General features: G+C 36.7%; 1 protein-coding gene across 3 annotated transcripts; it reads right to left on the bottom strand.

Moving 5' to 3' along the window:
* NEDD1 (NEDD1 gamma-tubulin ring complex targeting factor) lies at positions 1-27,908 on the bottom strand. 3 transcript variants are annotated; one of them, XM_026123170.2, is made up of 16 exons: positions 27,657-27,803; positions 27,238-27,323; positions 26,348-26,491; positions 24,074-24,168; positions 22,505-22,621; positions 21,139-21,279; positions 15,986-16,215; positions 15,168-15,369; positions 13,978-14,164; positions 10,970-11,101; positions 10,723-10,770; positions 10,088-10,317; positions 9,235-9,391; positions 8,771-8,927; positions 3,499-3,565; positions 1-2,805 (listed from the first exon to the last, which is right to left on the bottom strand). In XM_026123170.2, the coding sequence occupies exons 3-16, from the start codon at positions 26,481-26,483 to the stop codon at positions 2,701-2,703; spliced, it is 2,004 nt and encodes a 667-aa protein (XP_025978955.1). In that variant the 5' UTR covers positions 26,484-26,491; positions 27,238-27,323; positions 27,657-27,803; the 3' UTR covers positions 1-2,700. The 3 variants fall into 3 exon arrangements, with proteins under 3 accessions (XP_025978955.1, XP_025978956.1, XP_025978954.1); XM_026123171.2 differs by lacking the exons at positions 27,238-27,323; positions 27,657-27,803 and adding an exon at positions 27,821-27,908; XM_026123169.2 differs by lacking the exon at positions 27,238-27,323 and having other exon boundaries at positions 27,657-27,804.

The raw sequence follows: 27,908 nt of genomic DNA, 5'->3' as shown, positions 1-27,908 counted from the left end.
TTTTCAGAGCATAAATACCTTGTAATTGCAAACACACTTCCATCAGAGGACAACAGGTATATGCACATGACAGAAGGAAATTAAAAAAAAAAAAAAAAAAAAAGTATCCATAACTCAAGTATCAGGAAGATGCAGGTCCTATGATCTCCAACTCACCAGTATCTTAGGCGACAAGATTACTCCTGCACCCAAACATCTGCTCGAATATTATTTTTAGCTGTGAACATGATCTCAGTCATGACTGTAGCAATTTCCAAGTTCGAAGAAGGAGCTGTGCATCTGTTCTTTACTCCAAAAGCATGAGGCTATGGAAACATTTCCGTGAAAAGCAGTTGATGCTCTAGGTGGAAGCCACAGCAGCAGCAAAAAGATTACTAAAAAAATCTAGGCAGATCTCTATAAATTCTTTGGCCCAAGAAGCCTGCCATGAGGTAGCACAACTAAAATATAGTTCATTCTCTTTACAGAGTAGGTTACTACAGCATTTTGTTCAGAAAGGTTAAAACAAACTTTATTTTAACATACAAATCAGATTTGTGTATCAGGCAAGACATACCTCTATAGCGTAGCATATTGTGTCTCCATACAGTATGTCACCACTTGTGCTACAGTAATCCTGAGATACGGAAACAAGCCCTAAAACTTAAAACATAAAAAAAGCCAAAATGTCTTTTTCAATCACTCGTGCTATAATATCCTCCATTTTGGAAAGTAAGAAAAACATTACACAGTTCTGAATCAAGAAAACAAATTATCTACAAGCCAAATATCCAAGATACTTGTCTAATTCCCTGCTGTCATCCGGGTATACTAGCAAGAGCACTTGGGGAAGAAACCAAGAGATGCAAATATGCAAGGTTACTTTGTGAACATTGCAAAGCATGTTAAAGAGTTGTAAGATACTTTTACTACCTTCGACTACTGTTGTCTTGAAGAACTGTGGTTAACAATGTGTCAGTTCAATTTACACATCCTATAAACTTCCAAAAAAAGAGTTCTCTACACTGTGTGTTAAGTTACTAAAAATAATTTTAACTTACTCAGCTTCCTTTCACCCTAGTTACACATGATATAGAAATATTTTTAAAATGCTTATGAAAGCAGTGGCAATAAAACTGCAGACATTTTAAATCCTGTTCATAATATTAAAGACAACATGAACATCCTCATTTTCATATAAGAATAATATTTGTCATTGACTGGCATTTAGAAAAATAAAGTTATCAGTCCCTTCCTTAAAAAAAGTTATAGGAAAGATATTGAAAAGGTAGTTTTCAACAAATAGTTTTGCTGCAGTTTCACAACATTTCAAATAAGTTACACTACATATTATGGCTTTGCCATTTAGTGGAAGAGTGCCATCATGGATTAAAACACTAGACATAGCTAAATAACTCAGCACGCTTTCAGCCTTTTTGAGTTTTAATGATTATTTGTGTGAAAACCCCCCCACACCAAGTATTAGTGGGAAAATTAAGAAGCCCCTGGAAGAATTTAACTGCAAGAAGCACTTGTAGCAGAGGCCTTTCAAGAAATTTTCAGTTGAAGTCAGCGCAATCTCTTGGCACTATTAAAGGGCAACCCAAACCTCCCATGAACTTCAGCTGAGTCAGGACTTCATACTGGGCTTCACTTCAGAAACGGGTAACATACAAGTCTGGCAGCATTATGCTACTGGACTAATGATTTCTCTTCAACATCATTTGTTATGTTAATCATACAGCTGAGACACTAGCTAGATTTGGTATGCAGCTGATCTAAGGAAAAGGTTACAGTATTGCTAAAACAGCAAGAGTCAGAACTACAACACAATGGTTGTATATTAAGTTTTGACCACTATGAATACAAAGGAATTAGGGGGAAGAAAAAGATACTTGAGTCAAAGGCTGAAAGATCCCATTTACACAATAATATATTATTAATGGCTGAGTATACTTACATTTTGAAGTCTAAAGTTACATTCAAATTGGGCAAGTTATGAAAATATTCAAATATATGTAAATAATAAAAAAAAAAAAACTAGTTTCACAACTAAAGTTGTAACAAAAATTTCATCCTGCAGTTGAAGTAGCATTTGCAGCAACAAAGCTCATGCAGACAAGCACATTTCAGAGTTATGAATATAAGCAAGATGATGGCACTGAATTCAGGAATATTTCTGAACTCTAGTTTTACTCAGGATAAAAGAGTTGCCAGTTGGATAAAGTTCTGTAATTTCCAGCTCCTTAGAAACAAGACTATAGCATACAGAAGATGAGCTTTCTCCCCACTTTTTCTCCAAAAGTATCTGAAAGGCAAGCTAAAATAATTGTTTCTGACAACAGTAAAATAAAGAAGCAAATAGGAAAACAGGTGTATCAAAAAGTCTTATGGAAGATGTATTTGTCCTCATTCATTTTTGTTCATAAAAAGGCACTTCACATATTGCTAAAACTCTGATAATGTACTTATCCTTTTAGTTTTTCCTGTTAGATGGATGTATTTCAAGGTGGTTACTGTGAATATGTGAACATTTTTATACAGTGTTTATCTGTTACAAAATTTATAATTAAATATAGTATCTTACACCATTTATTTAGAAGAAAAGATTCATGTTCAAGATAATAGCAGACCTTCATACAATCTTTCAGTGATGACGGATGATCTGTCAGCAACAAAATGTAGCAAGTACATGCTAATAAAATTAGCAGTGTGAATCTTTCAGAAGTGAGTCCTCAGTCTTTTGTTTTCTTCTCGTAATCTCTCAATTTCAGCTACTAAGCTTTCATTTACAGAATATCTTTCAAGTAAGGCATGCATTTCATTCTAGAGAAAAGAAAAAAGCCCTAATCAGCAGCTATAAAGTTCATTTTCCCAGTTCTACCCTATCCATTTTCATACCCCTTTTGAAAATTAAATAAGCAAGATAATACTGTTTTTAAACTTTTGGAAGGAAAGTGAGATTTTTTTATGCTGACATACAGTATTTTGATCATTAATACATTAGTGAATATTTTATCAAAGCATATTTTGCACTCCTTCAGGATGAGAATCTATTAATGCAGGTGCCATTAAAATGTTCAGTACTGAGTCAAGGTCTTTTTAATGCAGACCAAAAGAACAAAGATGCATAAAAATGTAAAGTTAAAGAACACAGAATACTAGTACAGCACGCATGGTGAACTGTAAGTGAAGCTTTCTATTTGAACTCTCTCTAATTCCTTCATACACCAGCTCCTGGTCCTTTCCAAAGGACAGCTGAATTTACTTCTCTTTTATCTTTTTAAAACTCCTGAAATATGGAATTCATGATACCTACCCAATGCATATGTTCACTTTATTTAATGAGCCTAAAAGAGTTTTAATAAATTCAGGTACATTTCCTCCTCCTTCACATTCCATCCTCCCTTTGTTGTTCTTAATGAGCAAACCTGATTTTCTGTTTTGACCAAAGTAGTTGATAGACTATTACTAAAAATGAAAACTGTAAATACTTCTCACACTGATCTTTGTACATACCAACTGCATATGGAACTGCTTGATCATCTCCACTTGCAAATTCACAATATCTCGATGGCATGCTTCTCTGGGGGAAGAATTGCAAAGAGACAATGCTTAGTTTTATTTAGGAAGCAGTAATTCTTCTTCAACCTCAAATGCCCAGAACTCCACACTCCTTCACCTTCATTACATCATGGAATAACAGACTAAAAACTCTTAGACCATGAAACACAGTCCTCTACCAGCTTAGTTTCTGGAAGACTTTTTTTTAAATGACATTATTTTTCATCCACGTATTTTTGGTACACAAAAAGATTTAGGATCTTTTCTGTTTAGAAACAGAAAGATATGGGTATTGATATCAAGACTAGTTTTTCACTTGCAAGCTGTAAACTTTTCTTAGCTCTCAGTTAATCTATAGAACAGGCAGTAGCACTGTTGTCCATAAATTTGTCCAATTCATGGGCAACAGTCCCACACAAGGACCACGTTGGGAAATACCCTCTAAACACTACAACAGTTCTGGATGCTGAGGAAGAACAAAGCGAACAGCCCATAAAATACCAGCTGGCTCATGCGCCCTTCCCAAACAGCATATCCACGGTGCCAGCATCTGAGACAGTACTGTGCTAGATGGCCCACTGGCCTGACAAAATACGGCATTTCTTGACTAGACACACACAAGATCTTATTCCATTCTCCTTTCCTAGAACATATAGTAAACCCCAAGGGAATATATTGTTCACTTGGTATTCCCACAGATAATCATACTTCAGAACTTCTTTCAGAGGCAAGCAGTCTCCCCTGAATAGAGACCCCACTGGCAGCTTAGAGCCCAAAGGTGTAGGTTATCTTCCAAAGAAAAAAAGGTTGAGAAACACAGGGGGGTTTTGAATCAAATGAGTTACAAATTTCTCCTGGACCTTTACTGAAGTCTCTGTCTTTTCCATTACTTGTAGGAGAATGGTTTTCAGACAACAGAGATTCAAATACTTCTTTCCTCAGACTCCAGAGGCTGAAAGATCAATGAGAAGCTTGCAATGGCTCCCCTCCCTCTATCTTCCTTAGTACACAGAAGATATCTTAGATTCAGTTTTAATGTATCCACAATTTACAATTGGAAAACAAAACAGCAAGAGCCTTCCACCTGCTCCAGGAAGTCTAGGTCAGCAGAGAAGCACAATCTCTGAAGCTTCAGTTCTCAGATACTGAAATACATGACTGAGAAGTATATTTTCCAATAGTGGGATCCCTAAATACAAACTTTAAAGGAAAAGAATCTGCAATCCATTTTAACTTATGTGAAAGTTAACTTTCTTTTAATCGAAAGAGTGATAATCACCAAAAAATCCTTGGGGAATTTTACCATGCAATGTTCCTGTTTAAAGACAGGCAGTAACATTCAATTTATTTTTCTATTAGCAGATACAGAACGCCCATAGCATACATACCTATTAAACTAGTTTTACATGGCTTTTTGTCATCAAGACAGCAATAACCCCTCTCACTTCCCCCCCTGCCCCACACTCCTCTTCCCGTCCACCATCTCTCAATCAACCTACTTCATCTTAAAAAAGGATTGGGAAGTGATCCCCTGAACATATCTTTCTCAACTGCTCCATCTCCTTCAAACTGCTTTTTAGACATACACTATTCTCTCTTCTTTTCCTTCTGTTATTCTTATCAAATATGGATGGATCGGTGAGCAGATTTTGCTATTATTTAAAAATTAACAAATATAATCAAGAATACTATAAGCTCGCTCAAGCAATTCTTTACACTTTATACACTTTACCACCAAGAATCCATGAACCTGGACAATATAAGACTAAAAACCTCTATCAAAAATAGTCTCTACACCTAAAATAATTTGTCTCTTATTTAAATTACACACACAGTATCATCATATCACAGTTTTATCTAAATGCTAAAGTTATATTATCTAGGATAAAAATCATTGCATTTTTTCAAACTGTTAAAATGAAATCCAGTAGTTATTGGATAGGAAATGTATTTCCTAAGACACAAACAGCTATTCGCTGAATGTACCTTAAGTGGGGAGAAAAATCCAACCTTGTCCTTTAATTACTAATTAAACAAAATAACTTACTAAGCAACTTAAGCAACAGGGGGATGTTGGAAATTATTTTAAGAATCCTTGAGCAGAAAGTGCTTAAAGGAAATTGGGTTTTGAAAACAGTGTTATTAATACAACATATACTATATTTATTTTAGGCAGTGTATGCACCAAATTGTGTATATACACTATATGATTTCTGTAGGTGCTAAGTAGAAGCTTTAAGTGTCACTCCAAGGCACAACAGTGCATAAAAACACCCCAAGGCTTTAATTGTTCTCTTTTACTGGAGTTTTAAAAGCCTTATGAAGATAATGTAACTTTGCTCAGAAGAAACTCTAAATAAAAGTTAAAATTTTAATCTCATTTCTAGCAACGTGAAGTTTTGGATCCCAGAACTGTTTTTGCAATTCAAGAAACTGCCTACAGTATTCCGAATGCTCAGCTGTACACATATACAATGAGAGGAGGAAAAGCTGTCAGAATTTCAGATTACATTTCTAGAAAACGTGCATTCTTTCAAAATTACTTTAGCAGTAAATGAGATTCACCAAATCTAATGAACCACAGTTTTTAGATAAGCTATCTGTCTTCAATTTTTTTCAGCCTTTAGGTCCTGAAGAATTCAAGCAAAATGATAAACAGGGACCTCCATAACGGTGCTACTATCAGAGGCTTTACAGTAAGGCAAAGAGGGGTGAAACAGGACAAGATGCAGTTTTGTCTACTTCTAGTCACATATCTCAAAGCTTTTGGGATTATCGCATCCTGTCCTTTGCCTGTAGGCAGCGTGTATTACAACTTGTCTCATCAATTAATTCTGTTTATTCTAAGGAGAAGTTCAGATGTTACCAAAACTCTGTGGCTGTAAGTCAGGCAGTAGGTATTTCTCACATGCGTTACTGCCATTCAGTCTCCTTCCCTTCACCTGAGACACCAAATTTCCACCCTCTGCTACCTGAATCTCTATTACCAATTCACAAGCTTTCATCAGTAGACTCAGGCTTATTTAACAGAGCTAGAAGTTGCCATTTTAATGGCTCCCACCACATGTGGTGGAAGAAGCAGCGCCTCTTCTATTGGCATCTTCCACTCCCCTTTTCAAGCCCCAGGCCAACTAACACATAATCTGGGAGAAAGGAGGAGGGAAAAAAAGTCTGCCAAAGGAAACCTTTATATCCATTTCCTGTTTATGTCCTTGAAATACCATCCAAACATACAGTAGTCACTCTATAAAACTTGAAAGGAGACTTTCCTCTAGGTGTTCTGCCAGCTGCTTTATAAATGCTCAATGCCATGAACAATGCCTTTCATTAAGAGCATGCAATAGTTTTGCCTATCATAGGGAAACTACTGCAAAATGGCAGAAAAAATTTTGAGTAATAAAAATCAGAAGGCTATTACAAAAAAGTGTCATAAAAGAAGAAAAATTGCTTGTAATGCAAGAGAGAGAGAGAAAAAAAGATTTATACCATGTGCAGACCTGAGTCAGTAGTGTTTCCATGAATTATTTATTCCCTTGATTATGACTGGCCTGTCATTTTTCCCAAAGAAAAAAAGATATTATTAAGAGCTGTATAACACATCCGTTTTCCTGTGTTCAAATTTAACATTCTACCATTACTGGAAACTTGTAAGGACTTTCATGACTTGAGAAAAGTCAAAGTCAGAGATTAAGTCTAGGTCTTCACATGTGACTCCATAAGCACACAGCACCCCAGGAATTCTGAAGGAGGCCTGGCCATGTGAGTGCCTCACTAGAAAAAAAAAACAGTTAATTCTGTAATGATCAGAGCAATAATAAAACAACAACAACAACAACAAAGAAAAGAATGAATGAAAATAAATGGAATAGTAGTAGTAATAGGCAACAAGTCAGCCCATATTTATAACAGAAGATGATAAAAAAAATCTGAACAGGCAAAAACACTGCAGAAGTCTGCATTTTATGTAGTATCCCCTGTCGCCTTCAGAAAGGAAGGCAACAAGCAATGGTTCATTAACAGCCCTCTTTGTATAAAGCTGACGCAAGTTCACCCAGATGGAGTGAGCACTCCTGGCCAATTCTGAGGAACCATTAACAGAAACACAGGAAGCTGTTTTGTGACAGAGGAATTAATGAACTCTCATTTCCTAAGGATCTGGTGACTAATCCGCATTACGTCCCACATGATACTCTCCTACTCAAGAAGGCAGTATATTGCACTAATTCTGAGCTATGTGATGACCAATTAGCCCGGCAGCTTCTGCTACTGTACAGAACGTGAGCTCTGCTGTCTTTTCCCCTCCAGCAAGCATGCTAATTTGATTCTTTCTCCGCTATCTAGTCCTTGGTTTCAAGCAAAACAGAGAACTCAGTAATTTTAAAACCTCTGCTCCTTACAAATTTGGTTGAGAGTGTCCAGGGGATTCAAAAGCTAAAGGAAGAACTGACAACAAAATGACCAATTTTCAGAACATAGAGGGAAGTCTGACCTCGGTGGATGCTGAAAGCAGCAAATACAAGGAAAAACGTTCAAAAGGATAAAATGAGAAAATATCAAGTCTACTTTTTTAATTTTTAATCCTAGGTATGAAGTCCATGATACTAATTACAGGAGATGGAAAAAAGGTTTTCAGTAAAACTGTTCCTCACTAAATCTATAACTTATGCTAATTTGGCTTCTTTTATGAAGTGAGTGGAATTTTTATTAGGTGTCTGCAAATATAAGTATTTTAGCATAGACATCATTTTATGTAAAGCTGCACCACTAAAAATATACCCAGTGTTTCATGTTATACATGCAAAGCTAACAACACTCAAAACCACTACAAATGTCTCGATCAAACTCTCCACAGTGTCAGCTTTAAGAGAAGAAATGTCTACTACCAGGACCAGGGGTGGGGGGAGGTGGGAAAGAAATTAGCACAAGGCTTCCTGAAAGCAGTAAGGGCCTCATTATGCAGATAAATTTACCATCTGAGAAGTACTCAAACACTCATCTTCAAAATACGTTACAAAGCCATGCACATAAACAACCCTTAGAGACATCAATCTAATGAGGCATCAGAGTTACTCAAAATAAATAAAATTTCCTACCTAGATTTCCAAGACTAAGGCTATGAATGATGTCATTTCTTGATGCTAGTAAGAAATATGTTTAAAGTAATGCTGAACATCTTACTAAGAAAAAGAGTAATTGAAAACAAAATGGTCTGCATGAATATAACTACCTGAAGTCATCCAGTGTTTCTTGTATCATATTCTGAATGAAGTTTATTTGTACTGATGTCAAAGGTGCATTTGGTCTGTTACTCCCAATGGTTTCTACTATTTTTTCTGACAGTGAACTGGCAACTCCAACAGTGACAGGTGATGCTATCTTTGGACCTTTATGAAAAAAAAAAAAAGAAAAAAAGAAAAAAAAAAAGAAATCAGTGTACTTGGAGTACAAGAAATGTTTTGTGTGTCTTGAGGCTTGAAGATATTTTATCCCTACTACTACCTAGGAAAAAACATAACAAGGACTACATTTAGAAAGAGCTTTTTTCAGAAGGAACTAGAGATGTCCTAAGGGCCTAACTGGATTTACAGAAGAATCCAGATTGGATGTTCTGTTTCACTGCTAAAATCATTTTATTAGGTTTTCCATCAATTCACAATCACTTATAAAACTGGGCAAAACTGAACTACTTACTTGTTGAGGTAGTACCATTTACTGGCAGATCATATGCAAGATTGGCCTGAATATTCTTCACTAATCTCTCATTTGTGTCAGGAGTCTTTACTGCAGTGGAGGATGGTGGAGGACTTAAAGTTCCAGATTCTGCACTTGATGAGCTCAGTTTTGAAAGCTGACAATCAAATTAAAAAAATATATATATGTTTATATTTATTTATTTCAATTATTTAGTGGCACTTAAAGACTAAAGTTTTCAGGCATGCAATTCTTTCAAATATTTTTGGATTTACGAATCTGTTGATAAAGCATGCTTTTTTTCTTCTAGCAAGACCTCTTAAGAATTGATCGCCTAAATATCCAAAAATTGCCTCAGATACACACACAGGCATGAAAAGGCCAGGGCCTCTTAACTTTCACATCAAATATTTTGTGCTGTAAATTATAAACATTGCTCCTAGAAAACTCACACATCTCAGAAACAATACAAATGGAGCATGGGTCTCAACAGAAGCATATCAGAGGTATTTCAAGAAGGAAGAAAAATTTCCTGGAGAACAGGAGAGAAAGAGGAGAGAAGAGGGGGAAGTGACCTAGTTCTTGATTTTCTAGGAAAATCAAAATAATCCACAGGCTAGCTCAGTTTTGTTTCACGCAAAGTTTTGTAATCTATGTTTATTTTAAGGTAAATGTGCATTACTGAGGGACAACATATATAAAATGACAAACACTTTTTCAGATTTTTGCCAACAGTGTGAAAAGAGCTGTAAAATACAATTAGCTGGGACACTATTACGGATTTTTCCTTCAAGTAGTAATATTCTGTCAGATTCTGAAAAGACTAAACATAACAAGAATTAGTACAGTATACCTGCTTTACAGCTTCTATAGATTCTTGTTTTCCAAGATTTAATTTCCTAGTGTCAGCCTCTGGATTTGTATGTTCTTCCTCTTCTTTAATTGGAGAGCCCACAAATACATGTAACGGACTAGACCGTATCCCTTGTGCACTACTGCCAACTGGGTTTCTTTTCACTGGAAAAGCAGTGGGGAGCTGTGGGAGAAAATCCAAACCCGAAAGGTAGGACTGAAAATCAAGACCTAAAATGAAAAGGGAAGGGTGAGATACATGCCAAAAAAGACCCTCCCAAAAACAAACAAACAAAAAGCCCCCAAGCCCTCAAAACAAAACAAAAAGCCTTGAAAATTTCAAATCCAATTTATGCTGTAGCTATATATCTTTATAAAAGTAAGAAAAACACAGAAGAGCCTCTATATATCACTGTAAATCATCTAAAGGAAAAACAAACTTATTTTAAGACCATACTCTTTAATTTCCTATTACCACATGTTAGGCTTAAACTCCTCTGTGCATTGGAAAGTGTGCATAAAAGTTAATTTGTATAGTGTACGCTTGTTTACTTTCAGTATGACAAAAATTAGCAGGTAAAAAATAGTGAAAGCCTCCAGTGACCACAAAGAAATGTATATGGAAAGTATGCTTACCATCTCCTTTTCCTGGAGGATCTTCATTTGCTTTACATGAAATAATATCTACAAAATACCACAATATACATAAGTTTAAAAGTGTTTATTAGATGAAATCTACATCAATATTCACTTCATTGCGTCCAGTTAATAATCAAAGATGAATTAAAATGCCAAATAGGTAGAGCAATCCCTAACACAAATGCCAAACTGTAATGCTAGGCATATGAATGATTCTTTACAAATGTCAGTATTAGCTACTTACCATCTCTGACTGGAGAAAACACATCTCCTAAACTATTTCGACCCAAATCATCAAAATTATTTAAATCAGTACTTTTCCCATGATCTGTTTCTTTAGATGGAATCACATCCAAGCTGCTACTACGAGGAAAGCCTTAAAAGGACAATAGCATTCAGTTAGTAATTGACATTTTCCAGGATGTACAAAAATAATGTATTTTATCCCTAAATAATCTCACAAGCAGCATGATGCCCAATAAGTCCAGCAAGCACTTCAGAACCTTGTGAAGATTCTAGAGGGTCAACTTTAACTTCCTCATATGTGCTCTCATCTCAGGGGAATATAACTAAAAACTAAGATACTTATTAACAACAGTAAGATGCAATTGGACTTCTATTTCCTCTTTTTAAAAATAAGAGTTATTAAACAAGAGAATGCACTCATTTTTAGATAAACACATGATATCTGCAGCAAATTTATGATGCACCAGGTGAAAAGATAATTAGTGAACACAACTACCCCTAGGAAGGTGACCACAGTCAGGTATCAGCATTTACATTTATTCCCCAAGAAGACAAATCTGCTTCAGTCTGGCCATTAAGCATCCTAAGAAAAATTCCAAGAAACATCTGTTTTAAAGCTCACCTAACACTAGGATATTCTTTGCTTACTTTGCTTACTATTTCCAGTATTAGGAGACTAGGGTGGAGTTACAGTCACAGACAAGCAAAACCTGTCTCCAGACCTTCCCCATGCCCCCCACCCCCAAATCCAGAAAAACAAAAACAATAAGCTTTTGGATACATGGTAGCATGGACAGTTGTCTGCAGAATGGAAGCATTTCTTGTTTTTAAAAAAAGAAAGAAAGAAAGAAAGAAAAACAGTACTTATTTGAATTAGAGTTTTTAAGATGTGTAACACATGGAGAAGTGAACTGAACTGTTAAGGTAACCACCTAAATAACTTCCACAATTCAGTATGTTTGAAAAGTGAATCAAGATTATAAGCAAGCCACCACTGTGCCCTCATTGAACTCCCCACTCTAGAAGTGCCTGCATTTTGCTCGTAAAAGTTAAGATATACGTGAAGAGCAGTAGTGCTGCTCCATACCTAAATAAATCTCACCCACACATACAAAAGCTTTATTTGATACCTACTTTATTAACAAAACAAACAAAAACACCCAAAGTACTATTCATAGAACCTATTGCTGCTTCTCCACGTGAGATTACTCATTCATGTGGGCCAAATGTAACTGTGGATGACCAGAATTAATCATGTCTGAAGTGTTTGCATAAACTGGGACTTGAGTCAGGTTTAAGATTTCAATTTTAAATATATTAGTGTACCATGTTTTCTGCTCCTTCAGATGTGGCAGTTGTGACGCATGCATAAGATTTCACTTGCTAATTAAGTAAATACTTGGCATAGGGAATCAAACTAAAAGTGCATTATCAACCTATGCCAGAAGCTATGAAAGATGTACATGGAAAAAGCATAATATAAAACTGGGTAAAAAATCTTTTATGTACAATTTTCCCAGCTCCCAGTAATCTAAATGCCAGAAGTATCTAAACTGGTGGATGACTATTAAATACACATTTATGCAAATCCAGCTCAAAGTACCTCTTCTCCTCACAATCAGAATTCATTAATACTTTTGCATGCTAACATATCTGCAACCAAAAGCTCCCGTTCATTTACAAGCTGTATAAACAGGCCTTTTCTTGTTTTATTTATAAATATGCTATGAGATCACTTTACTGAATGCCCCATATTTTTCCAAAGCTAAAATCCACCTTTAGGATCTACAGCAGCTTCCAGAGAACAAATACAGTTCATGATCTGTCTTCTCCACTTCCATTTGTAAGTTTAAAGATCGTATCTTCTTAAGTATACAGGGGTACCTACTTTCCAAAGTCAATATTCAATTTCATGAAAAATTTTTATTTGGTAGAACATTATTTTCTAAAAACATTTATTTATTATGAACAGATCTGTTTAAGAGATAACAGCCATTACATTTTCAAATAATGATAATAAAGTGTATTTTTAACTGAAATAAGATTTTCCACACCATGCAGTAATGTTGATTAGCAACACTTCTTGAGTGCATAGAAAGCATTCTACTTCACCTTGCGCTTCACCGCATACCCAAGGGAGGTCATTAATCTGCGTCCCTATGGACTGTAGTGGCTTATTGCCTAATTAGTGTTGCTAAATGTATTTCTCCTTACTTAAGGGAGGAAAAAGTGCTGTTGAATTCCAATGGCTTGAAAGGTTATCAGAAATCAAACTAACAAACAGCTTGATTGATTTGACAATATTTTCAGAATTCTTGAATTAACTAAAATTTTAAGAGTACATTTTACAAAGTGACAGAATTTAAGAATAATGTCAGTTTTTATGAAGAGCTTGTTAACTTCAGAAGCATAAGTAGCAAGTAGAGTTACACAACTAATCAAACTCGCTAACTACATTTAACACCTTTCCTACCACATGATGTTGGAATCATGTCTCATAAAAAAATACAGTTAAGTTCTCTTATTTTAGGATAAACCTCAGACTTCATAAGTAATAAAACCCACTTAGCCTTTTTTTAGGCAAGGGGTCCATTACCCCTGTTTATTGATAGGACCACAAACCATTAGCTCTCCATTCCATATGGACATTGTGTCAGAAATCATATTCTGTACCAAAGGATAATCTACAAGAGGTCAAAACACATGCGATGTCTGCATGCACCATAGTTTTCTCCTTTAAAACTTAAATATATAAGTAAAATTGTGGACTTGAAGCAACAATTTCTAAAAGCTGACAGTAGTACCCAATTCACTTCCCACATTTTCCTAGTCTGTCTAATGCAGAAAAGGCAGGAGAAGGTACAAATACACATGCATGCAAGCACGCTTCTGCAACAAATGCCCTTCCCTTGGTTCATTTTTGTACTGTGATGGTCAAGGCACGAAATATTCCTTCTATGCTCTACTCTATGTCAAACATTTTTAAGAATAAGAAGAAGACGCTACCTGTTTTGTCCTGAAGAACATCTCCTCCTTTACTCTCATTTGGCAGAGTCAGATGGGGTGAAACTGTTGCTGATGTATGAGAAGTCATATTTTTTATGCCAATATTTTGAATTCCTCCATGATTACTACCAGCTTTGACTTCTACTCTTTTGGATATAGGTTTATTTGAAGAACCCTTAAGGTTAGACTGAAGAAAAAGAAGGAATTAAGATTATTCCTTCAGCTAAAAGTGAAAATACAAACCAATAGTCTTTCTGTGTTCAAAACACTAAAAGACTTCAGTTCAAGTTGCAAAGTTTGCCTAGGAGATATGCCTCAATTTCTCTTTAAAAATATAAAAGGATGTATCTTCATGTAACTTCAAAGAATGCGGGAGACATCTGTATTATTATATGAATACTGTACAGACCTGCAAGATGGTATCAACAGACCTTAAGGTAACAATGGAGGGAGCTGGCTCTAGCCAATTTTCATCCTAGACTCAGTCCTACAAAAAATAGAAGACTACATTTTTAGGGACTCTGGACTGTAAAGCTGCTGCCAAGCAGCAGCTGCAAGTGTGCTCAAAGGACAGAAAAGTCTCAGAGGCATAATGAATCCATTTTGAAGGTTCCTTCTCCAGGGAATAAGCATGCGGGGTTTTTGGTTCAAGCAGAGCCCACTTATTCTTGGAAGAACCTCCTTAAACCTCAGTTTAAATTAATCAATTCTATTTAATCAATTTCTCCAAGTTTTACATGTGCACGTGGAAGACCACATACAAAAGACCATACAATATACCCCAAGAGAAACGGCTGCGGGTCTTCCCTTTGTGTGAAAGGGACATTACAAGCCATTTTGCTACTGCCTGCAAATGAATCAGGTGCCAGAAACTGATCTGCAACGGCAACATACTCACACAAGAAATTTTAAGACTGCTTTTAAAGTCTCACTCATCTCTGCACTGAAACTATGAAAAAAGGCAATCTGATGAAAGCTTTACATACAAAAGCCCACTAAAATGGCACTTAAGATTGAGCAGGTTTTATTTCTGTACTGGTATGCATAACCCTTGTTGGCATCTATAATGTTCAGAAATTGAATATTAATGTTTTTCAGCTCTTAAAATCATGCTTTGCTTTTATTAATCTACACATGAAGCAATAAAATAGAAGGCTTTTTTTTTTTCTTCTCCTCTCTCTTTTTTTTACCTTGGAAGAAGTGCTACTGAACTGAAGACGTATACATTTCACACAGCCTTTGTGAGCACTAACTGTTTTTACTGGTGATGTCAGTTTTCTTAAGTCATATTGGTAGATTTTTCCCCGGGAACATCCTATAGCCAAAGTAGTACCATCAGGCATGAAGTCTACTGTTGTCAGAGGAAATTCAGCTACTAGCGTTGTCAATAATCTTCGTACAGGAAAAAAAAATAGGGTAAAGAGGCTTTTAGAGTTCATTATCAAGACAGTAATTTTTATGATTAGACCTTTCGAAATGAAATACCTAAAAGATAATATTTCATAATGCAGCTACCAGCTGGTAGTTCAGCTTCTCCAGTGCCAAGTAAATTCAGTGGAGTATCTTAAGGAACAGTAAATCAGGCTGATAGTAAGTGATTTGTTTAACTAGCAGCATATGTCCCAAAATATTTCACCAGGACAGGATCAAATCACCTTCATAACAGTCTATTACCCAAATTACCTTCCCAAGCCTATTGCCTCCTGCCTTCCCACAACAGCTCTGGGAGGAACTTCAGGTCCTAGTTTGCATCCTCCTACTAAATCCCTCCAAATTAGAGCCTAACTCTTGCTTTCATTCAGCTAGAGCAAAAGCATTCCCCACAAGAGAACCAAAGTCCCATGGCACCCCTTGCTGTCCCACCCTTTTACTGTACAGCCCCAATCACCTATGCAGCCATACTTCCTGCTTTCTTATCCATTGTTTAATGTCAAAGTTGAACATGCTTTTTCAATTAATAAAAACTAAATAAAGATCCTATAAATTCAAAGGTCTTTAATATACTCACTTTTTACTTGAGGTGTCATAGAGAATAATTCTTTTATCCAAACCTACAGTTACAAGCAGCAATTCATTGACTGGAGAAAAGCAGATTTCTGAAGCTGGTGCTTTATGAGTATTTTCAAAATTATGATATGGGTTCTGACTATTTACATCCCACAAAGTTACAGCTCCACTGTCAGAAACACTGCCCAGCAAAGATTTCTTAAAGGATGAGTATTTCAAGTGTCGAATAGGCTGTAAGACAGACATAAATAATGAAATGTAGCAGCAATATTAAATATTAATTATTATATACATATTATATAAAATAATTTAAGAATACATTAGAAACTTTGATGTTACATATTAGGAATACAGATGTTATGGTAAGTCAAACTAGTCAAAGGTCAGCCACTCTAAAGAATGTTCATTTTGCATTACAATCCCATTTCTGCTGCCCAGCGACAGACATTATTTTGACCAGCATGCTGATCAGCGTATACGACACCCGAAAATGAGGGATATGATTAAAAAAAAAAAAAATCTTTTAGAAAAGTTTCTTGATTTTAGGCAAGTATCATGCTATCATAAACACCAAAAAGAAAACATGCAAAAAAACAACCCACACCATCTCTAAAATTAAACAAGTGAAAAGCTACATTATTTCATTGATTGCTCTCCTGCCAAGAATGTTAAACTTTTAATTCTCCTTGACTGATTTTTCAAGTACTCAGATACAAGTCAATTTGATAAGACATGAGGACTAGCAAGTTATGCAAGTATTAAGGTCCTGCAGAAGAGATTTCACCCTGTGAGCTAGGACCCCAGAGGAGGATATTATGCCTGGTTCATCTCACACAGCCCTGCTATCACAGAACCATGCAATACAGGAACTTAAACTGCATTTTAGAAACAATTAAGTATTTCATTTCCAGTGTATTGGTTTAGAGGATGTTTCAGAACCTCTGTGCTCTAATATTAAATTGCAATATTCAGTTTTCAGGGAAGTTTTATTCATGACCCATTTGCACTAATTCAGTCCTATGACAAAAATGCCCTTTATTTTGAATTGCTTCCCTCCCTGCCCAGTGCTGCTCTTCCATGTTTTAGTAAAACAACTTACCTTTTTTCAGGCTTTATTTTGCTGGAACCAATAAGCCAGACTCAGCCTAAAACAGGTTCATTGCCATCACGGCCTCCTTGCAGCTCTTCCAATATGAATCGTTCTTGAATACAGACAACCCAAATCTCATATGATACTCAAAACTTTTCACTACTGTCTTTGCAAGGGCAATAACACTTCCTTTTTTGCTGTAAATACTTTCCCTAACATATCCTAGATTGCATTTTTCTTTTTTATGGTTCAAACGCTACTAGTATTCGCTGCCTTTTTATGAAGCCCAAGTCTTTCTTTCCCTTGTGAATTTCCAGTTCCTAGTCTAATATCAAAAGCCTCAGCTATGACCTAAGTCTGGAACCTTGATTTCTGTAGTGTCATAGTGGCCCTCATGTCTATTCTTTCAATTCTTTTGGGATATTGTCACAATCCTCTTTCTCATGGGCAGTATCTTTGAAATTTGTGTCATCATATTCCTGCTTCTTGAATAATAATCATTAGTGAAAACACCAAACAAGATTAGCTACTGATAACCCAAACAGACACTGTTCTTTCAAAATTGCCTACTGTCTTCTTTCCAACAGCCCAATTCTTACTCAATTCCTTTTCTAACCTCCATCCTCTCTAAAATCTTCTCACATGGCACTGAATCAAAAGTTTTATTCAAGTCGAGACAGATAACACCCACCACATTTTACTGGTCTAGAAAAAGCTATTATATTATTCTGGCATGCTACACATCATAATGTACTGTACTGGATTTTATTGCATTTCCCCCTTCATTTCACTGGAGATATTTGTTGCTTCAGATGCCTCCAACCTGATTTCTGGCACTTGTATTACTTGTCACACTGAAAGCCTAGTTGCTCCACAAAGAAGCAGTATCCTCAACCAAGAATTCAAAAGGAATGGAAGACCACTGTCATGTCTTAGAACCAACCTTTCAAAACTGCAAAAAAAGGGAAATTAATATGAAGCAAGTTGCACCACATTTCAGTAAGTGCAACTCCTGATGATTTCTGGGAATTCTGCACATACAGAACTTTCAGAAACATGTTTAGTGCAAGGTGCTGAACTGGCAAAAAAAAAATGAAGCCCTCTCTCAAACATTTTACTGGTCAGTGTAGTACAAGAAACCATATACATCTTTTTGCCTTAGCTGTGACTGCAGCAGATTCTCTGCAGAAGGTGAAGTATGTTTTATCTTTAAGCTTCACATTAAAACAGCCAAATTTGGAAAAATGCAGAAAACGATTGGTCCGTTGCCGAAAAGAGTTGGTTGCACTCAGGGTTTTTCACTGTTGGAAAACAAATGAAAAGCCTAAAACTAAATCAAAACCAGTCTAGTATCATTGATTATCTTATTCTGAGATAGTATACTTGTTTAAGCTCTTTTATACCTTAGTAAGCCTTATAGGTGGTAGGGTAGATTTAAACACAGTTGATAGCTTTAAAAGCTCAAGACTATTTCACTAGAAGGAGTGACCAGAAGCCATCACACATCTCTACAAATCAGCCAGCTGTTCAAACAACTAAATTCTGTTGCTAGGAGAATAGCACCAGGCAGTGAAGACTTGAACAAACATTGTGTTTCAAAACAAACTTTAATTCATCCTCACAACAGTAAGCAGATAAGAATCTGGTAGTCTTAATGAATACCAGCAGCAAAGAAACTATGGGATCTACAAACAACTCAGTGCAAGAACTTAACTCTGATAAAGCACATAGATGTTTCTAAATCAAAATCAATTAACAGACTATAAGCCAATACTCTGAATTGAATTCTATGAAAAGAAAGTCATTTAAAGTCTTAGGAAGCACTGCAATCTTGTGCTATTCTACTACTTGTAGAACCTATAGGATCACAGAAATTAACTGGCAAGCAAACTACATTCCATTATACTGAATCAAGCAGAGACAAGCTGACTTTTATAAGGTTAGTCTGACCTCACATTCCCCAATTGTTTAAAAAAAAAAAAAAAAAAAAAAGTGTTACTAAGGAGTGGCGACCCTTATTAAGCCAGACACCTAGTGCCAGGAACAAGCAAGACAATACACTGTTTAAATATTCAAGTTTACTTTTAAAAAACCGGACCCCTAAACTATAAATTCCTTGATCACAGACTTCCCTTTTTTTTTTTTTTTAAACAAACAGAGGTATACAAGTCTTCAGATACTTGCCTCACTGTGCAATTAATTCTGCAATTCCCCACAAGTTCCCAAATAAAACCCCAAATAAAAACATAGCAACTTTTGCACATAAGAGTAAAGACGATTTTTAAGACACAAGATATGTGTCATAAACTAGGACATTCAAGTAGCCCTGACATTACACAGTTACAATCCAATGCCATTTTAATTTAAGGCTGCAATCAAACAACTGTCCCCGTTAGAAAATGCTATAGACCCTAGAAAGTGAATACTATCTCTGCAATTGGAATTATTTTGATTTAACAATTCAAATACCTTTAGCCATCTTAAAGATTACTTAACTTTGCTGCAAACCTCTTGATTTCATCTGCCAAAATAGCTATTCACAGCATCACTTATTCCTACTCACTTTTTGGTGGAAAGAGTTTAATTGATTTGCATCACCCTGCTTAATATTTCTCAAAACATTTTTAAAATTTTCCAATTAAGCAGCAGCATAGTCCCCACTCTGGAAATTCACCTTAGCTGTATAATCCAGCTGTGGGTTTCCCTGCAGCCCTTGTCTTACATCCACATTTTTCATAGGTCATAACAATCAAATCAGAAAAATGAACTGACTACATAGAGGGATTTTTAAGATCAAGTCAGGTATGAAGTTCAATTTTGTTTCAATACAAATATGAAACTACAGTGATGGATTAAGGACACTTCAGCACCCAAAAGCAAAGATACTTTGACTTTAATAGAGATTTTTCAATACGAAGTATATCACAATGCCTGTGATGCTCTAAACACTCTTCATTGACCTATATGGTTCAATGATAGACAGGAAAAAAAATTAACTTCCCACTCCATCCAAGATCTAGGATTGAAAGAGCTGTTACAATAACAGAAGATAACCAAGTCAAAACTTCAGTACTCTCCACGATATTAAAAAGTCAGGGTTAAGACAAAAGCAATGATTCTGTCATCCCTCAGGCAGCTTCTGCCTCTGTAAAAACGACCTAGTTAAAAAAACAAAAAATGCCCAGAGCACAAACTCTTGGCTGTGCCTAAGACCACATTCACACTAAGAACTCACACTGCATCTTCCAAAGGGACAACATAGCTGACTTGCTACTACAGAAGTCCTTATATCAAGGCAATTCCCCTAATGATACCATTTCTGCAGTATCTGTGATTCTGCAAAAAAAGGACTGCAGTGATAACCATTACCAAGGCCCTTAAGTAGTACACGTGCTTTGTGTTCATCTTTTGCATAGAGTTTTCCTTCAAACTAGTTATTCACCTAAGCAGGTAAACTAAGATCTCATTGCTTTTACTCTTTGAGCAACTGGGCAATTTTAATCTTCAGATTAAATACACTTAACTTTATTTCCAAAGGCAAGCTTATGTTCTCCCCTACTGTACAGATGATTCTGTTCAGTTGTAAATCTGATTACTCACTTCATCTGATTACTTACTGGGTAAGTTAGAACCCAGGCTATACACACTTCATTCTTCATGACAACAGGCATAAAGTAGAGCACTGAAATTCTGTTTGGACTTGCAAGGCTGACTATTTTTTGTTCAGTTCTAAGATGTGCAGAAGTTTGTTCTTGAGGCAGCAGAGCCTACAGCCTACATAAACTAAAACTGGCTGTAAACTGTGTATAAGTAAAGCTACCTGAGAAAAAAATTGTTACTTATCGTTTAAGACTACAATATACCCAAAGGCCTGCTTTCTCAAACCCATAAGTACACTTTTAAAAAAAATTAAAAGAAAACAGATTGATAAAATTTAAGAAGAAAACCATATTGAAGGTTATTTCAAAAGCAGAAAAGCTCTCAATAGATACATCCAATTTCAAACACTCAGTCGGGAGGGGAGTGCTCAAAAACCTGACAGTAACTCTATACATACAACCTACCTGACGGCTGCCATAACCAAAGGGAGTGCTTGATAAATTGGTTGTAACACTATGTAGAATAATTTCACCACTCAAAGATCCAGAAGCAATGTAGCAATCATTCCAATTATATGTAACACATGTGACTTCATCTTTGTGATCCTATAAGGGGGGAAGGGGAAAGAGGGTTAAAGAATTTCAGGAAAACCATATTCCTTCCTAACACATTGTTTCATAGGAAAACTTCAGCCTTATGTTTATTTCAGACCTATCTCTAAAAGATTATTTAAGGACTATTCTGGAATATCCCAGGGAACAACAGAACATACAGAAGACCAGCCATTATATTTTAACCAATGTCTGTTTGTTTTCAGAAGGTTGTTTTAATAAATTAGCAAAGATGATGCTTTAATTATATGCAATATTTTAATAAGACAACCATAGGGATCTCTACTACATATATCATTAATGTTACTTTAAAAGAAAGGTCTTTCTGAAACCAACATTGATTTTAAGATGCCTTCTATTAATCTGATATACTACTGACAACTTCCCCTTCTGTTACCTGTAATGCATATATCTACCAGATAGCTTTACAGTATAGTCATTTGCAATGAAGACATTATCCTCCTCCACCATTCAGTAAACATAATCAGGTATTTCCAGACCGCAAAGGTAAAAGGATATTTAAATTATTATATTAATTACTCAGCAATTTTATTTAAAACTCCAAAAGTCTAAGAAAAACGTTATAGCTAAAATTCTAGAGCATCTTTGTAATCCAAAATGAAGGAAGTAATCTATTCACGGTATCATGGAAATAAACTAGTCAGTCATCGCTTTTGTGTATCATAGCAAAATTTTAGAGAATTCACTGTATCAGTTCAGAAAAAGATGACCATGCCTCAATTTTGCATTTATGTTCTTGCTTAAGCAATTATGAATAACAGGAGTTCTGTTCTTCTCAGGAGGACTACAGTGCCCTACACAAATACAAAAGCATGTCCATACAAAAGCATTTCCTGATTGAAGTATCAGAAACAAGTTATCTGAAGTGCAACCCTTGAAAAAAATCCTGTCAGAAAAAAATCAGTTCAAATTCTCAAAATAAGAAGTCTGTTCTGAAGATTTAAAGATACGTTATGATAGACTTGTATTCTGAAGACACCAAGTTAAGCATAGTTAGTTAAAATCAATTTGTTATTTACAGTACATAAAGAGCACAAAGTTAAACAAGACATATATATATGCTCACTCCTATCTGTGAAGTTGATCCTACAGATCTGTGATCTAGAGAAACAATATTTTCACAACTGGCAGCAAAACCCAGAAGTTACAAAGGCTACAGTTCTTCCTGCAGCCAAGCATCAAAAAACCCCAGTGTTACCTTAAGACTACGGTAGAGCCTTCTGGACTTCAGATCCCAGATATTAACAGAGTTACCAAGGCCTCCACTTGCAATGTGTAAAGAACTGGAATTTAAGCTCACACATGTCTGTTTCGCCTGATAAAAAGCAAAAACAATTCTCTTTAACATGCTGTCTGGTTTTTAAGAGGTTTACTCGAATCTACTTAAAAGCATATTGATACATATTTTCACCTTTATTAACACAAGCAGTCCCACTGACTGACAGAACTATTGGCACTACAGTTATTTCCCATCAAAAAGCATTTAAAATCCAGTCCAGTTTGGACAAATTAAGATTTAAATATATGAGGTAATAAACTCTCAGATGCTCTTCTCACATTTTCCCACCCCCATTTCAAATTCTCTTAGTTCCCTTTTCTTCAATATGCATTTTCACTTTAAATTATAGCTCTCTAAATTGCAATCATAGATTTCTGTTCAGCTATAGAGCTTTAAACAGAAAACCCAAAGTTTAGAAAAAAAAATCCTTAAAAGAATATTAAAGAGTTGTCTAGGTCATGTTCTTCACATTTCCTAAACATTACAAAGAATATTATAGCAGCAAAGCTCGTAATTCCACAAAGTGTTTCTTTTTAAAGTGATCACTGAAGTGCCAACTTTTGAAAAAAATGTCAATCTTAATGACAGACCTATATGGAGGACAAATTATTCAGTTCTATCATGTTGAAAATTCACTTTTAACTTCCTGAGGTTTGAAATAAGAAAAAACAAGTCCATCTAATTATTCACATGGTAAAATTGGAAGTGATTGCATTAGGTTTACATTAGGTTTAGAGAAATCTCCATGGCAAACACTACATCTTTGAAAGTGTTTGCTTTTGCAACCTAAAAGCCCAGTTTTAACTTATTTTCAGAACATTCCCATTCCAAATTACCTTTACAATAACTATCCAAGGAGAATAAGTAGCATAATTTATAGCACCCAACAAGTCATTCGAGTAACCATGTCAAGGGACTTTTCTAAAACCAAGCCTAGTTTTCTAGAATTTTATAGTGACACGCTTCCCCTCATGAAAAAAAAAAATTCTATTACGCATAAAGTATTTCCAGAAGCTAGCACATGTACAGTCTAAGAATTATCTTTATAGAACTCTTATGTTTTAGAAAGATGCACAATTCGTAGGCATGCATATTTCGGACAAGTCAAGTTTGAAAATCCAGTTCAAAATTCAGCTATGCTCTACTGAGTACACACATATTAAATCAAGTTTGAAGCACCAATTACCCTATCACATAAAGGCTTGACTAGAAAATTCCATTATTCCATTCATTATTCCATTATTAGAAAGCCATCAGATGCTAGTATAACTGCAACTTGTTTTTTCACTGGTACAACTATTTTAGAAGCACTATTCCCCCCAATCCCTTTGAGCTGAAATATTTCAACTTTATATTTTTTAAATACTTTCAAGTTCTGAGGTATGTGTCATAACAATACTAAAATTAATTCAATATGCAGAACAAATGAGATACAAACAGTACACGGGGTAGAGTGGATAAAAAGGGAACAGCATTAAACATACTTACTCCTTCAGCTATTTCAAAAAGTGGAACAGGTTTACTTTTACAGCTCGAAACAACTATTTTATCACCAACAGTAGAAGCAGTAACCAGGAAGCTATCTTAGCCACAAGTTATGGACCACAACCGTGTAACACTGCTAGTTAATAAAAGCAACAGTAAGTCTCCCTTATTAAACAGGTTAACAGATTGGTTAAAGAGTCTAAAGTACTGTACCTTGAAGAGATCTACATGCTTTAGAAATATTTTGCATTTGCTATTTGAGGGAAAAAATAGGAACATAAGGCTGTTTAAAAACAGGGTGTTGTAAACAACTCTTCATTAAGATCTTAGAGAAAGTTTGCCCCTGCTCCCTCTCCCTCTCCCTCCCCCTCCCCCTCCCCCCCCAAAAAACAACTACAGCCCTTCCTTCCCAACAGAAGGCAGGGCAATTTCCTTCAGAGGGAACAGACAAAATAACTAGCAGATATTATTTAAGATTTCTTTTCTGCTAGGCAGCTTATCCAGGCTGCACTCTTCCCCCCACCCCAACCACCACCACCGCAAAGTATGAACTCCATTTATCACTAGAGTTCAAAGGAGTGTCTGTTGCTATTAGCAGACTATGAATTTAAAGAAAAGTCCTGTCCATGATAAATGTTATACCAGTTCGGCACATAGTTTCTGGAGTATAATGGATATGTTTGCTAATTTGTCTCCCTCTGTATTGAGGCCAAAAAAGCCTTTATAACATAAAGTGGTTCAGACAAAGTAGTAGGAAAAACCTGCAACAGTTGAAAAGAAAGACCAACTTAAGTTTTGAAAAAGACACACATTGGGATGTGGTACCCCACAGAAAATTTGGATGGATGCTGATCTACAGGTAACTAGAAATACAGATCTATGCTTTCCTCGAGAAGCAAGAAAACTACCACTACCCCCTTCATTGAGTTAACTAAGTAATCATTCAGACCAATGTCCCTTACATCTTTAGGCCAATACCCATAAAGATTTTATATTTGTTTACTTAAGAACATAGGTTAATTGTTGGATTTAACACCACCAGAACTGGTAGGCACATTAGTGCTTGCTATTTCTTCCATCATTCTATGACAACATTTTCGCGTACAAAATTATGAAGAACCACTACTGAAACCAAAACCAATGCTTTACCATAACAAATTATCAAACAATGAAAAACATAGAGTATGACAGTCATTTCGGATTTGGGTGGTGAAGAGGGGACTGGGAGTAAGAACATATGACAAAGCAGACTGTCCATAGCTCAAGTTTACTACACAATGGATCTTAGAGAGAGAGATGTTTTCTTTCCCCCCCACTATGCTTCAATTTCCTTGGAATTTCTAAATTTTCTAAAACATTAATTTGTGCTCTATTATAACTTTTGCCTTCTCACACCTTCACTCCCTTGCAGACTTAGAGGACAGATGCATTCAGAACTTTCAGGACATAAATTTTCATTTGTCAGCATCCTGCCTTTCTTTGATATCAAGGCCAGATATCAGTGCTTTTTCCCCATGAGAGCCATACAACAGCTACTCATCTGACAGTGCTCTATTTCCATGAAATTTCTCATATATTCATATCCTACTTGGCACCACATATCATTATCCTATAACAGGCCTCCAAGATAGAGGTGAAAGGTCTACCTGGACCAGATCCATCTTCCTGGATAAACCAATGCTATGGATGGATCCAACACATCTGTGCTTCCTCTGTAAATGCTACAAACGTTGCACAGAAAAACAGTGCTTAGACTATAAGATACTTTAGTGTATTCTGTCAGACAGAAGCCATTTCTTTTAACAGAATCAGTGAGAAGCTGTTAAAAAAAAAACAACAAGAAAACAAACCTTTCCATTAGGATTTTCTTCTCTACACTATATAGAGAATTTTACTACGTTAGCAATTGCTTTGTTGAACCTTATCAATAAATTAAGTACTGCCTTGAACATGAATACTGTAATCAACCACTAAAGAAACAAATGAGTAAGTTTTGCAGTTGATAGGCAATTCAAGTATATCACAATCATTAAAAATGTGTTAGCCTCCTAAAGGAAGACTAGCATCTTCAGAAGCATTTACCAGCATGAGTTTATTTTGAAAAGCAGTTAAACACATGCAACCACCAAAATTTATTCACAGTATGTAAGAATCTTTTTATGCAAGACTTTTCAAGACTAGAAAAAGCCTGTCATTTAGAGATAATTTAATAACAAAAAAAATCACTGCAATTTTGCAGAGCTCCCTCAAAACTATGACTAAAACAGTAAAGGATACTATTACTGGCCCAACACAGTGAGCTGACTGGATGTGGGGATGTATGTGGGTTGAACTGCTCCACCACAGTTACAGATGAGGAATCCCATATTTTTACATCATCTCCTGACGAAGCAAAACGTATGCTTTCTTGCATAGCTGCACCTATTTATATAAAAATAAAGAAAAATTAAATAACAGTTCACTTTGCAAATCAAGAAGAATTTTATCAATAGCATTTTATACCATTTTCTTCATAAGACAGACATTTATTTGGAGAGCTATACAATTAGTACCATTCAACTCAACACACTGCTGAAATCAGCAGACACTCCATGCTTTAGTTACTTTAATTCTTGCAGGAAACATATGCTTTCCTTTTCACAAACATCAACCTCTCTGTGCTACCAATATATCTAAAATCCATGCAGTTTTAATAACTCACAAGCTCGGAACTCGAGCTACTACTAGAGATGAAAACGATGTTTTCCATCTCCATATATCTGTAGATTTTATAGATATCTAACGTGAAGTCCTGAGTATTTCCAGCACTCAGTTGTCAACAGTAGATGGGGCTATACAAGCTAGAATCAAACCGACTGCTGCAGGCAAATACTGGAAGTTTGGAGCTAAAGGACTCCAGCGTCCCCCTCGCTATGCTACAGGAGAAGGTGGAGAATCTTTAAAACTAAACTTTTAACAATAGAAGACGAGCGATGATGAGCTACTTTTCAATGCAGCTTTCACAAGGTAAACAACCTGCACTGTCATTTGTTTTGACAGTCACCGTTCTGAGAGTTAAAACCAGACTAGCCAATTCTCGATTTATAAAGTTTATTCCCAGTTTTTATTCTGGCTAATTTGAAACTCGGACAACAAGCAAGGACCCAAAAGGCCAACCTTTCATTCACCTCAAAGCGCAATAACTCTTTAGCCAAAGGAGTTTCTGGGGCGTGTCTGTATGGTTTCCGTTCACTGATTCTCACAGCTCAAAATGCTTGAAACAAACCCGCAAAACTGAGGAAAACGAGTCAGGAAACTCGAGGGCCGCAGCTGGCCGGGTTCTGCCGCGGCCCAGGGCCTCAGGCGCGGAGCCGCTCCGCCGCCCCGCGCTCCTCCTCACGACTGGCGCCCCCCTCCCCCCAGCCCCGCCGCGCACAGGCAGCCCCGCACGGAGCGCGACAAGCCGCTCCGCGCCCCGCCACAGCCGCCCGGCCCGGCCCAGCCCGGCCCGGCCCAGCCCAACCCGGCCGCCGCCAGCGCGGCCCCCGCGCCCTCCCCGAGCGCTTGGGGCCGCCCGCCCCGCCCTGTCCCGCCCCCCGCTGCCCACCTGGCCGGGCGGCCGCGGCCTGCAAGGCCGCCGAGCCGCGCTGCGCCGGGCCGGGCCGGGCCCCTTCGCCTCCCCTCCCGCCCCGGCCGAGCGCCTCCGCGGGGATCGGGCCCAGGCGCCGACCTCCCCGATTGGCTCAGGCGCCCCTGCTCCCAGTTCTCTACCGGGTCCGCAGCACACTCGCGGCCAATCAGCGCCGCCCCTGCCGAGCGTGCTCCCTCCCCGGCCGACTTTCCGCGCGGCATCCAACTT

The sequence above is a fragment of the Dromaius novaehollandiae genome, chromosome 1, assembly GCF_036370855.1.
Source record: "Dromaius novaehollandiae isolate bDroNov1 chromosome 1, bDroNov1.hap1, whole genome shotgun sequence".
Classification (NCBI taxonomy): domain Eukaryota; kingdom Metazoa; phylum Chordata; class Aves; order Casuariiformes; family Dromaiidae; genus Dromaius; species Dromaius novaehollandiae.
Note: the sequence above shows the minus strand (reverse complement) of the source record. Positions and strands in the feature narration are given on the sequence as shown.

Excerpts from the sequence above, each read along its gene's own strand:
- NEDD1 (XM_026123171.2), bottom strand. The coding sequence starts at position 26,483 with ATGCAAGAAAGCATACGTTTTGCTTCGTCAGGAGATGATGTAAAAATA. Across the intron at positions 15,370-15,985 it reads TATGACACCTCAAGTAAAAA|ATTATTGACAACGCTAGTAG; the intron begins GTGAGTATATTA and ends TCCTGTACGAAG. Across the intron at positions 2,806-3,498 it reads AGCAGTTCCATATGCAGTTG|AATGAAATGCATGCCTTACT; the intron begins GTATGTACAAAG and ends TCTTTTCTCTAG.